Genomic DNA, 13,347 nt, shown 5'->3' with positions numbered 1-13,347 from the left:
ACCCTCGCGTCTAAGCTTAGCCCTCAGAGGTTGATTTATGCCATACCAACAGTCTGGTAACTCAGAATTGTGAGCGATAGCTAAAAACTCTCGGATATGGTTCTCCAATGATCGTGGACCCTGTTTAAGGGCTAACAAAATCCTTGCGGTGTCCATACCTGGCCAATGTTCCTCAGAAGAGCTGCTGGATCCTTGTTTGGCCGAGTATTCTGTAACGGGGCTGACAAGACGTGAGACGTGCGGATCCATATGCAATGTGTAATGGGGCTGACGAGATGTGAGACATGTGGATCCATCTGCAAGCTTTATTCAAAGAGACGTGGTATAACAGGCAGGGTCGAACAATGGCAAACAGGTATATGGCGGCAAAAACACAAGAATAGTCCTAGGGCTGGTGTAGGTCACCGATCGGCAGACAGAATCACAGGGGCAAGATGAGAGGGAGAAATCCAGGAAAACAAGCAAAGATCAGATACCGCAGAAAGAGGCAAGGCAAAACAAGGAAAACACGGAGACTCGGAAAGGGGTACAGGCTAAACAATACTCAGCAGAGAAAGGTGGTTAGAGTGGGTGTTATATAGTGAATGAGGTGATTAGAAACAGCTGTGTGCAATGAGTGCAATCAGGGCAGTGTGCAAATTGTGCAAAGAATGATGGGATATGTAGTCCAGGGTGCTATGCAACAGTTTGTGTAGTGCGAGAGTCAATGTAATGGAAAGGGTGACCTCTGGTGGTGAATAAACGGAAGTCCATGGACCGAATTCGTGACATGGAGTGGCATTATAGTGGATGTACAGGAGCACTTTGTGGCTTAAATATAGGTTGTGCTCATACAGATGCAGGTGCACTCTTAAAAATAAAGGTTCCTTATTGGCTTTGATGGTTCAATGAAGAACCTTTAAAATCAATGAAATCTTTCCATTGTCTAGTTGTTGTTGTTTTTTTTTTATTTAGAACCCAAAATTCCAATTTAGAAAAATAAATGTCCAATTTGGAAATTTAGAACCCAAAATTTCTTCTGTGGCACCACTGAAAAAAAGATTTTGACTTTAGCGAAACCAGTTTATTTAGATATTGCCATTTTTAGGTTATGATTTCAATACACATTTCTGTAATATATTTTGTGTGCACTAAAGGAATAGTTCCCCAAAAATGGAAATTTGCTGAAAAATCACTCACCCTTGAAATATCCAAGATGTAAATGAGTTTGTTTCTTCATCAGACAGATTTTGAAAAATGTTGCATTACGTATGAATCCTTTGCAGTGAATGGGTGCCGTCAGAATGAGAGTCCAGAGAGCTGATAAAAACATAACAATAATCCACAAGTAATCCACACCACTCCAGTCCATCAGTTAACATCTGGAGAAGACAAAAGATGTGCGTTTGTAAGAAGTAAATCCATCATTAGAGCATTTTAACTTTAATCCATCACTTCTGGCTAAAACGCTTTCACTGGAGAAAGCAATATTATAGACAGAGGGCTTATATTTTAGCTGGAAACAACAATTTGAAGTTGAACACGTCTTAATGATAGATTTGTTTCTTACAAACATGCAAGCTTTTGTCTTTTCCAGATGTTAATTGATGGACTGGAGTGGTGTGGATTACTTGTGGATTATTGTGATGTTTTTATCAGCTGTTTGGACTCTCATTCTGACGGCACCCATTCACTGCAGAGTTACCTTTTTTAGGTTACCATTTCAGCGCACATTTCTGGACAAATTATGAAATAACATTATCTAACATCACTGAATCAACCTAAATGCATTATTTATATCAAACAAAACTAGTTTTATAGTTTAAATGAAGTATAAGTAGTTCTTTAAAGTAACAACTGCGGTATACCACTTTTTACAGTGTGAGTGATTTTGGATATTCTTACAGTAAGTGCCGTTGTTGAAGGTATTACTGTATGTAGAATCCTGAAATTTCAGGCCTTCACTGCTTGCTTTGAGAGCGTAGTCAATGCTTTTTGAGGCAGGGAGCACAATGCTGTCCTCCAACTTCCTCTGCTGATCTGTGGAGTTGCCATTCCACAGTTTGATTGAAAAAGTTAATACACTTTTAATAGAACTGAAGCCTTTCGTTCTTTGATACCGCAAAACTTTTTGAGCTGTCATAGGAAGAAGAGCCTTTGGTGAGCTTTTTTGATGATGTAAGTTCTTTCGTTTCAGCACAAGGTTGTTAGCGCAGCACTATTGCGTTAGAGTCTATCTGTGATCAGATCAACCAGTGAAGTGTTTAGTTGGCATGATTGTGTTAAATAGCATATGAGGTACAGAGAACAGCTGCATAGGTAGCAGTTTCTTCCAGCTGTTGAATATTCTGTTTCATTTGAAATTACTTCCCTTATTTTTCAATGTTGAAGTAAGCCATTTCATGAGAACATGCAAGATATTTGATTCATTAGGCACTATAGGTAGTGATGGGCGCCTTCGGAGTACCGTTCGTTAAGCTTCGACACCTTTGCAATTCTTTTGTTTTGTAGTAGTTCAGATTGTGTATTCAACTGCTAATTTCACATGATTTCAGTACACAAAGCTTTGTTACTGCATTTTCAGAATTTCAATGGTTCATAGCTAGGGGACAGTTAACCCTTAAACCTGTGTCTAAATGTTTTTTACATGATCTTGGATCAGTTTTGTAACGTAGACGTTTCAATAGCATGTTTGTTTAGTAAAGGAAGAGCAGTAGTAAATTGTCTCTTATTGGTCGGACTAGCCAAGCCCTCTATAAAACACACAAAACAAGCACTACAGATTATTAAAGAACACGTATTATACAGACACCTCATATTTAATGGTATTTGATGATTTGTAGATTACATTTAATAGATGAAACATTTGAGAAAACATTTGTAGTTGGTTTGTAAAAGATGTGCGCAACATTTAGGTCTTCGTTGCATTTACACCAGTTTGACTAGCAGTTTTTTGACAGCATGTGGTGTTTCGACCACTTCAAATCATTTTGCGAAGCAATTAATTAGTAAATCTCTGTTTCTCCCATAATTAGCTATAGGTTATTATAGTTAAGTTATTATAGCTATATAACTAGAAGAATAAGTGCAGTAAACTGTAAAACTTTTTGTACAACAAACCAGTGTGTTTATGATTATGATAATAAATGTAAATAATTATAAGTCTTTATGGGTGAGGCACTGAATCTTTCATTTAACCCATTCTTTCAAAAACTCAGATTCATACGAGTGAGTCACTGAATAATTGACGTAACCAGTTTGCTGATTCATTCATGAGAATACCATTGAATAAATACAAGTCCTATATCTGTAATATTGCTTTCTCCAGTGAAAAAGTTGTCTCGTCTGATTTAGGAGAGAAATCTGCACAGATCAAGCACCGTTTACAAGCCAAAACAGTTCTGAACAAATATATGGGTGGATTTTGATGTGAGAGAGACTTTTTCACTGGAGGAAGCATTATTATGGATTATTTTGTCCAGAAACGACGGGTAAAAGTTAAAAACGTCTTAATAATAGATTTGTTTCTTACAAACATGCAGCTTTTGGCTTCTCCAGATGTTAACTGATGGACTGGAGTGCTGTGGATTATTGTGATTTTTTTATCAGCTGTTTGGACTCTCATTCTGACGGCACCCATTGACTGCAGAGCATCCATTGCTGAGACACTGATGCAATGCTACTTTTCTCCAAATCTGATGCAGAAACAAACCCATCTACATCTCAGATGACCCGAGGATGAGTATTTTCAGCCAATTTAAAATTTTGAGTGAACTAATCTGTAATTATCAAATGTAAAAATATTTTCAGTCTTTTTGGAAGTTGCATTTAAAAAGATCTAAAAGGGCACTTGCTCCCTCAGTTTGAATGGGCATGACACCCCTGGCAATACTAACAGTGATGCATGCTTTAGCAAACACCTCTAATAAAAGGCAGGTTTTGGCTTGCAATCTATAATCAGACTCTTGGACATATGTATGGAGAGAAGAGGGGCAGTTTGGTGTGGAGGAGGGATGCAGGAAGAATTGTCAGGAGTGTGGCAGGTAGTTATTTTTAGATCCCTTTTCTTGCGATAGAACATACTGCCTCCAAACTATCATTAAGAGATACATTTGCCACAAACTATGGCAAACTTAAACAGATAGTTGTCAGGTTGGCTGACTCAGACTAGCATGCATGAGCTTTAAGGTTTGACATGGCATGCATTTGTATCACAAAAATGTGAGTAGGATGCAATGTAACTAATGCCTTCTTTCCTGTTGAGTCACACCAACCTTTTGTAAATGGTTACGCTTCAGTACATGCATGCACCTTTCCCACATACCGATTTGTCACACTTTTAGAGCAAACGTGTCCTAATGTGTTGTATGCAGTGACGCCAGTCATGTGAACTTGAAAGAATTTAGTTATATCCCCTGCCATTTAACTGAAATGAATGCAGATATATTAGTGGATTAGATTGAAAAAGCATGCTTTGAAATGCTCACAAAAGCATTTGGATGCACCTGCTCGCTCATAGTATAATACACTGTGAATATAAACCAGAAACACTTGAATTCAAAACATATATCCTAGACAGTGGCAGTGATAGGATGAGGACTTACAGTTAGAGAGCAGAACTGCTGATTATGATGAATTGTTATTTTAAACTGCATGCTGTGAATGATCGTATTTTAACTCTAGCCACTGTAGTTTTTAACTTTAAAGATGCCATGTGGGCGCAATGAATTAAAATTGCAGTGAAATGCTGTGAAATGGTATGAGGCATCGTCTCTCGTTTAAAGATAGAGTATTCGAGAGCAGGTGTTTGTCTCGCACATCATTTTTTGACACGCACACATTTTGACTGACAGTTAAATGCCAGAAATAGACGTCTCGCTAATCACAGACTGCAAACAGTGAGTGCTTCTGGAGGAGTGCAAGATTTATCTCCGAAAACCGTAATCAGCCACTTCATTCAGAGAAATGCTTGCTTGGCACAAAACAGCTTTAGTCTTGTCTGATTTGGGGAGCTAATCTTCTTTTGTCAGCTGTTTTATTAGTAAAAACATCACGATTAATGAATTGTCTTCACTTTGTGGTATAAATGAAATGGGTTTAAAAGCATAAAGCAAAAGGGGGTATTTAGTGGGAATTATTTGCCTGGCAGTGGGGACTGAATAGTACATTTCACCATAATTTGACAACAGCAGGTTGTCATATTGTACCTCAACATCAAAAGAAAAAAATTTAAATTTTCATTAGAAAAATGTATTGTGACATTTGCGAGACAAATAAGTAAATTTTCCCAGCCAATGCTTATTATTGTAATGCAAAACAAAACAAAAAAAATCATTTTTTTCAAAAGATTTTTTTCAAAAGATTTTTTTCAAGATTTTTTTTCAAAAAATATTGCATTAATAGGAATCTAATGTTGTTAATTGTGCATAATTGCTATTAAAATAATTTCCCAAATAAAAAAATCTCATTACTGTAATGTGGAAAAAATATTATTTTTATTATATATATATATATATATATATATATATATATATATATATATATACTGTATATATATATATATATGTACTTAATTCATAACACTTTACAATACGGTTCCATTAGTTAACATTGGTTAATAATAAGTTAAGTAACATTAACTGATAATGAGCAATACATGGAATCTAATGTTGTTAATTGTGCATAATTGCTATTAAAATAATTTCCCAAATAAAAAAATCTCATTACTGTAATGTGGAAAAAATATTATTTTTATGATATATATATATATATATATATATGTACTTAATTCATAACACTTTACAATACGGTTCCATTAGTTAACATTGGTTAATAATACGTTAACTAACATTAACTGATAATGAGCAATACATTTGTTACAGTATTTATTCATCTTTGTCGAGTTATTAAAAATACAGCTGTTTATTGTTAATTCATATCAGCTCATGTCCATTAAAGAATATTAACAGATACAACTTTTGATTTTAAAAATGTATTAGTAAATGTTGGAATTACCATTAATTAAGATTAATAAATATTTTAGAAGTATTTTTGTTGTTGTTAGATTATGTTAACTAATGTGGTTAACTAATGTTAACAAATGGAACCTTATTGTAAAGGGTTACCCTTAATGGTTATATTAAAAAAAATAATAATAATGTCACAATTCAGAAAATCATATGCACATGACCTGTGCATATTTTTGTGCAATTCACCCCTGACTTCCTTGCTTGCCAAAACATTAAATGCAACTTCATGTACCTTCACAGCTATTTTACGAGAACATGGGAGCTCCACCCTGAAGTTATGTTTTTAATTGCTCCTCTGTTGTGCGTCAGGCTTGTGTGTGAGGTGTGACCGTGCTGCTGAAGAGCCGTCAGTAAGTAAAGAGCCACCCGACCCAGTTGTGCGTGTAGAGCAGCATACCTGACGCTCACATTGTGACTGCAGGATTCTTCAGCTGCTTGCTCTTCACTGACAGCTGACGTCGAGACATGCCAGAAGATACAAACTCATCTAGTTTTATTGTATAAGCATGACACAAAATTGACATTTTAAGCAGGGGTGCATAGTTAAAAACCTGGAGATCAGGTTTATATATATATATAGTGTGTGTGTGTTTTTTTCCCCATAGCTGTATATATATACAGTATATACACATATATATTTTTCTCTTAAAATGATACATTTTCTCAGTTTAAACATTTGATATGTCATCTATGTTGTATTCTGAATAAAATATTGAAATTTGAAACTTCCACATCATTGCATTCTGTTTTTATTCACAATTTGTACAGTGTCCCAACTTTTTTGGAATCGGGTTTGTATATGTGTGTGTATATAGGCCTATATGCAAAAAATTAAGAGACCACTTGAAAATTTTCCGTTTTTATTTGCAATTTACAGCTATGTTTTTGAGTAAAACGTAATTTTCGTTTTATTCTGTAAACTACTGATGACATGTCTTCCAAATTTTAAATGAAAATGTTTAGTCATTTAGAGCATGAAATGACAATTGGTCAAAATAACAAATATGTTTATATTCCTTTTTAGACAACACAATACCAATGTTTTAATAAAGAAGAGTCAAGAAATCAATATGTGGTGGAATTACCCTGATTTTCAATCACAAACAATGAAAACATTTGTTATTTTGACCAATTGTCACTCTCACACACACACACACACACACACACACACACACACACACACACACACACAAACACATCTATAATACACATACTGTATATATGCTCATTTGATGAGTGTCCTGGATTTCTTTTTGTTTTACCAAGTAAGCAGTGCTGGGCAGTCGCGGATTACATATAATCTGGATTACATAATCCGATTCCAAAAATTAAGTACTTTGGCTATATTACTAAAATTATATTTATAAATGATAAATATATTTTAAAATAGTCAAAATCAGACTGCAGATACTTTTTTTTATTGATTACATGATTACATATTATTCACACAATAAAAATAAAAATAAATTGTCCATAATTTACTAATTCTCCTTAATTTCATCTTTTAAATTTTCATTTCTGATATAGCCTAACGCTTATGTACGTTCAGAAAGTCTTCCAGTTTTGTTGACATTCACGCAATAAGTTTTCATTTTGATTGTTGTTATTAAAATAGATCATTTTAGAATCTTACATGTCTATGATATAATTATTAGCGTTTCATTCAATTCACGAACCCCCTGCAGTTCCTTCACAAACCCCAGTTTGGGAAACCTTGACGTAATGTAATGTTTAAAGCACTTCATGTTGTTACTTTCTATTTTTATATCAATTTGGTACAAGATTATCGTATTTAAATCAATGTCATAAATGAGTTAGGTCAAAAGTAATCTGAAAATAATCAAAAAGTAGTCTGATTACATTACCTAAAATGTAATGTAATGGATTACGTTACAAGTTACAATTTTTGTCATGTAATTTGGAATCAGTAATGGACTACAATTTGTAAGTAATTTACCCAGCTCTGCTAGCAATCATTCAAAAGTGTGTCTGTGCATTTATATGTACACCGAAACCCCACAATGCATCAAAAGAGGACCGCATGAGGCATTAATTCTGGTCTCCTCACAGGAAGCAGATGTGTTTCATGGAGAGGAGATGGAAAGATGTCCGCGTGGGGGATTTTGTGAGAGTGCTCTCTAACGAGATCATCCCAGCTGACATCCTGCTCCTGCACACATCCGACCCTGATGGAGTGTGTCACATGGAAACAGCCAATCTGGACGGAGAGACCAGCCTCAAACAGAGGAAGGTGGTGCCAGGCTTTTCTGCTCTGGTAAGAGCGCAGTCTATCACACAATACCTGCGCTAAAGTCTAATCTTACACTGGACACGTGAGGACACACACTGATATATTCATGAATGTCATTGATAAAGTATTAAATCGAGTGAAATATGCATACCATTATGATATAATATTCACAGAACTATATAATGTTAACAAAAACTGGGAGTGCACTGGGAGTGTCGGATATAGCTAAAAGAAGTTTCAAGAATCAGATAATATTAATAAAAACAGTAGTTATTGAGGGAGAAAAACATCTAATGTTATGTATTTTCTAAGAATTTTAATTGAGTTATATTATTTAGAAATAGTTCATTTGCAAATTAAAAACGTGTTGTTAATATTCAAAATGAAGAGAAAAAGTATTGTGGAGAAAAACCACGAATGTGACTCTGGACTACAAAACCAGTCATAAGGGTCAATTTTTTTTTTAAGATTTGCATCTGAAAGCTACACACACACACACACACACACACACACACACACACACACACACACACACACACACACACACACACACACACACACACACACAAACACATCTATAATACACATACTGTATATATGCTCATTTGATGAGTGTCCTGGATTTCTTTTTGTTTTACCAAGTAAGCAGTGCTGGGCAGTCGCGGATTACATATAATCTGGATTACATAATCCGATTCCAAAAATTAAGTACTTTGGCTATATTACTAAAATTATATTTATAAATGATAAATATATTTTAAAATAGTCAAAATCAGACTGCAGATACTTTTTTTTATTGATTACATGATTACATATTATTCACACAATAAAAATAAAAATAAATTGTCCATAATTTACTAATTCTCCTTAATTTCATCTTTTAAATTTTCATTTCTGATATAGCCTAACGCTTATGTACGTTCAGAAAGTCTTCCAGTTTTGTTGACATTCACGCAATAAGTTTTCATTTTGATTGTTGTTATTAAAATAGATCATTTTAGAATCTTACATGTCTATGATATAATTATTAGCGTTTCATTCAATTCACGAACCCCCTGCAGTTCCTTCACAAACCCCAGTTTGGGAAACCTTGACGTAATGTAATGTTTAAAGCACTTCATGTTGTTACTTTCTATTTTTATATCAATTTGGTACAAGATTATCGTATTTAAATCAATGTCATAAATGAGTTAGGTCAAAAGTAATCTGAAAATAATCAAAAAGTAGTCTGATTACATTACCTAAAATGTAATGTAATGGATTACGTTACAAGTTACAATTTTTGTCATGTAATTTGGAATCAGTAATGGACTACAATTTGTAAGTAATTTACCCAGCTCTGCTAGCAATCATTCAAAAGTGTGTCTGTGCATTTATATGTACACCGAAACCCCACAATGCATCAAAAGAGGACCGCATGAGGCATTAATTCTGGTCTCCTCACAGGAAGCAGATGTGTTTCATGGAGAGGAGATGGAAAGATGTCCGCGTGGGGGATTTTGTGAGAGTGCTCTCTAACGAGATCATCCCAGCTGACATCCTGCTCCTGCACACATCCGACCCTGATGGAGTGTGTCACATGGAAACAGCCAATCTGGACGGAGAGACCAGCCTCAAACAGAGGAAGGTGGTGCCAGGCTTTTCTGCTCTGGTAAGAGCGCAGTCTATCACACAATACCTGTGATAGTATACGTGAGGACACACACTGATATATTCATGAATGTCATTGATAAAGTATTAAATCGAGTGAAATATGCATACCATTATGATAAGATATTCACAGAACTATATAATGTTAACAAAAACTGGGAGTGCACTGGGAGTGTCGGATATAGCTAAAAGAAGTTTCAAGAATCAGATAATATTAATAAAAACAGTAGTTATTGAGGGAGAAAAACATCTAATGTTATGTATTTTCTAAGAATTTTAATTGAGTTATATTATTTAGAAATAGTTCATTTGCAAATTAAAAACGTGTTGTTAATATTCAAAATGAAGAGAAAAAGTATTGTGGAGAAAAACCACGAATGTGACTCTGGACTTCAAAACCAGTCATAAGGGTCAAATTTTTTTTTAAGATTTGATATAGCTAAAAGAAGTTTCAAGAATCAGATAATATTAATAAAAACAGTAGTTATTGAGGGAGAAAAACATCTAATGTTATGTATTTTCTAAGAATTTTAATTGAGTTATATTATTTAGAAATAGTTCATTTGCAAATTAAAAACGTGTTGTTAATATTCAAAATGAAGAGAAAAAGTATTGTGGAGAAAAACCACGAATGTGACTCTGGACTACAAAACCAGTCATAAGGGTCAATTTTTTTTTTAAGATTTGCATCTGAAAGCTGAATAAATAGCTCTCCATTGATGTGTGGTTTGTTAGGAGAGGACAATATCTGGCTGAGATACAACTATTTGAAAATCTGGAATCTGAGGGTGCAAAAAAATCTAAATATTGAGAAAATCATCTTTAAAGTTGTTCAGATGAAGTTCTTAGCAATGCATATTACTAATCAAACATTAAGTTTTGATATATTTACAGTAGGAAATGTACAAAATATCTTCATGGAACATGATCTTTACTTAATATCCTAATGATTTTTGGCATAAAAGAAAAATCGATAATTTTGACCCATACAATGTATTGTTGGCTATTGCTACAAATATACCCCAGCGACTTAACACTGCTCTTGTGCTGCAGGGTCACATATAAGATCTTCTCAAATGTTTCTTCTCAAAATGATCCCAATAATCTAAAAAATATCTCACGTTGTGCTACGGATATCAAATATTTGCCAAGATTAAAGTAATCAATCAAAAATCATTTTTAAGAGAAGTGTTTGTGTGGAAATCAAAAGAGATTTCAATACGAACTTGATTTCGGTTGAATTTTCCAAAGACCAAATTCTCAGTTATATATCAACATTAATTATATGTGTAATCTTACAGTATGTCAAAACATGAAGTCTCTTGAGCTATGAATGAGTATCTTCTGAGCAATAATGTTTTTCTTCTATCAATGCTGGAACATTAAATTATGAAAAATAGTTTATGTATAGTTTAAGTTTACTGTGTGTGACATATCTGCCTCTGTCAAAAAATTATATATTGAATAATTTGTTTAATATGCACTACCAAATGTTTAGGGTCAGTGCGATTTTTATTTAATTTTTTTATATTTTTGAAAGCCTCTTATGTTCACCGAGGCTGCATTTATTTGATCAAAAATACAGTAAAAACACTCATTCAGAAACATTTCTGATTATTATCAATGTTGAGAACAGTTGTGCTGTTTGATATTTTTGGCCAAAACCGTGATTTTTCATAATTCTTTGATGCAAGAAAGTTCAAAAGAACAGCGTTTATTTGAAATAGAACTATTTTGTAACATTATAAATGTATTTACTGACACTTACGATCAGTTGAATGAATCCTGTATAGAGTAACGTTGAAAAAAGATATTAATAAAAATAATTACTGAGCAGTATAGTGTATATAATTTGTTTTTATGTATTTATTTATTTTTTAAATCACCACCTTTTAATGTTGTCATACCTTCATTTTTGACAGATGTTTGTTTATACAGCTCTACTGATTCACAGAGTTCATAAAGCATAACTCTTTGATTGTGTAACAGATACCTAACAACTCCCAAACAATTGCATACCTGTCATACAATTCTGAGTGACACACAAAGCACGTACAGGACAGACTTGTTGATGTTTTTGCTGCGCATGTGTTGGCGACTGCTCAGTTTGCCACGTGTAGTTTCACTGTCAACAGCAGTACTTGCTAGACAATGCTCCTTAGTCCATTCAAATTACCATAGAATTTGAAAAATGAGGATACAGAAGGAGGAAAAAACATCCTCTCATGTTTTTCTCTTTCAGGGTGAACCACTTCAACCTCAAACATTTGACAGTTCTGTAGTGTGTGAAAACCCCAACAACAACCTCAACCTGTTCAAAGGTTATGTGTGAGTATCTAAAATCAATTTCACTCAAATCATTCAATTTCATGCACAATTAACTGCATCACGACTCCATCATCATGACTGCCTCTTTTGTCAGATCCGCACCAATGAACAGCATTTGTTTGGCCTTCACATTTTGTCATTCGCTAACCAGGCAAACTGCTTAAACCCTCTGTTGCGTCGCAAAGGAAAACATGTTAATGCTTCTTCTTTACTTAAAAACTAGTATATAACTATTACCAGTTTTCTCGTGAGAGGAACAATCTGTCCACTGCAACAGAAAGTAATGGTAAATATTTCAGAGGTTGATGCATGAGCACTTTCAACAGCCATGTTGAGTTTATATTGTTATAAATAATACAAAAACACATATAAAGAGGACATTCATCTGATATAATGGGTAAGGCTCAAAGGTCATGGATGTAACATCTTCCTGAATGGTACAAATGGGTTTGAGTAGAGGACCAGCATCAGGGTTAAAGGAAATAGTTCACCAAAAAAAAAAAGAAAATCTGCTGATAATGTATCGGATCCTCTGCAGTGAATGGGTGCCGTCAGAATGAGAGTCCAAACAGCTGATAAAAACATCACAATAATCCACACCACTCCAGTCCATCAGTTTACATCATGGGAAGTAAAAAGTTGTGTTTGTAAGAAACAAATCCGAAGACAGTTCGCCCAAAAATCAAAATTATTCTTTGATTCGTTTACTCATGTCGTTCCAAACCTGTATGAGTATTTTTCTTCTGTTGAACACACACACACACACACACACAAAAGATATTTTGAAGAATGTTGGTAACCAAACTGTTGCTGGTAGCCATTGACTTCCATAGTATGAAAAAAAAAATACAAAGAATGGAAGTCAATGGTAGTCATGAGGGTGAGTAAATGATGCCAAAATTTAAATTTTTGGGTGAACTATCCCTTTAAGACTGTATATATGCAAATGTATACATTATATTTTATTTTACAACATACAATAGATTTAGAAATTATTCTATTTATAAAATTATTTAAATTATTCTTTTATTACATTTTTCTATTGACAAATCAGTAATATATAACAAAAATATATTGCCCTACACCAACCCTACCCCTAAACCTACCCCT

At 34.1% G+C, this 13,347-nt stretch overlaps 1 protein-coding gene across 1 annotated transcript in view; it reads left to right on the top strand.

The window, feature by feature from the left end:
* The window catches only part of LOC107559612 (ATPase phospholipid transporting 10B), a 42,537-nt gene that overhangs the window by 3,176 nt on the left and 26,014 nt on the right, over positions 1-13,347 (top strand). Inside the window, exons 2-3 of the mRNA XM_016243512.1 lie at positions 8,079-8,283; positions 12,152-12,237. Of these exons, the coding sequence (XP_016098998.1) occupies positions 8,079-8,283; positions 12,152-12,237 (291 nt within the window). The remainder of the gene's footprint in view (positions 1-8,078; positions 8,284-12,151; positions 12,238-13,347) is intronic.

Source organism: Sinocyclocheilus grahami, unplaced genomic scaffold (genome assembly GCF_001515645.1).
Source record: "Sinocyclocheilus grahami isolate Dianchi unplaced genomic scaffold, SAMN03320097.WGS_v1.1 scaffold692.1, whole genome shotgun sequence".
Taxonomy (NCBI): Eukaryota; Metazoa; Chordata; class Actinopteri; order Cypriniformes; family Cyprinidae; genus Sinocyclocheilus; species Sinocyclocheilus grahami.
Note: the sequence above shows the minus strand (reverse complement) of the source record. Positions and strands in the feature narration are given on the sequence as shown.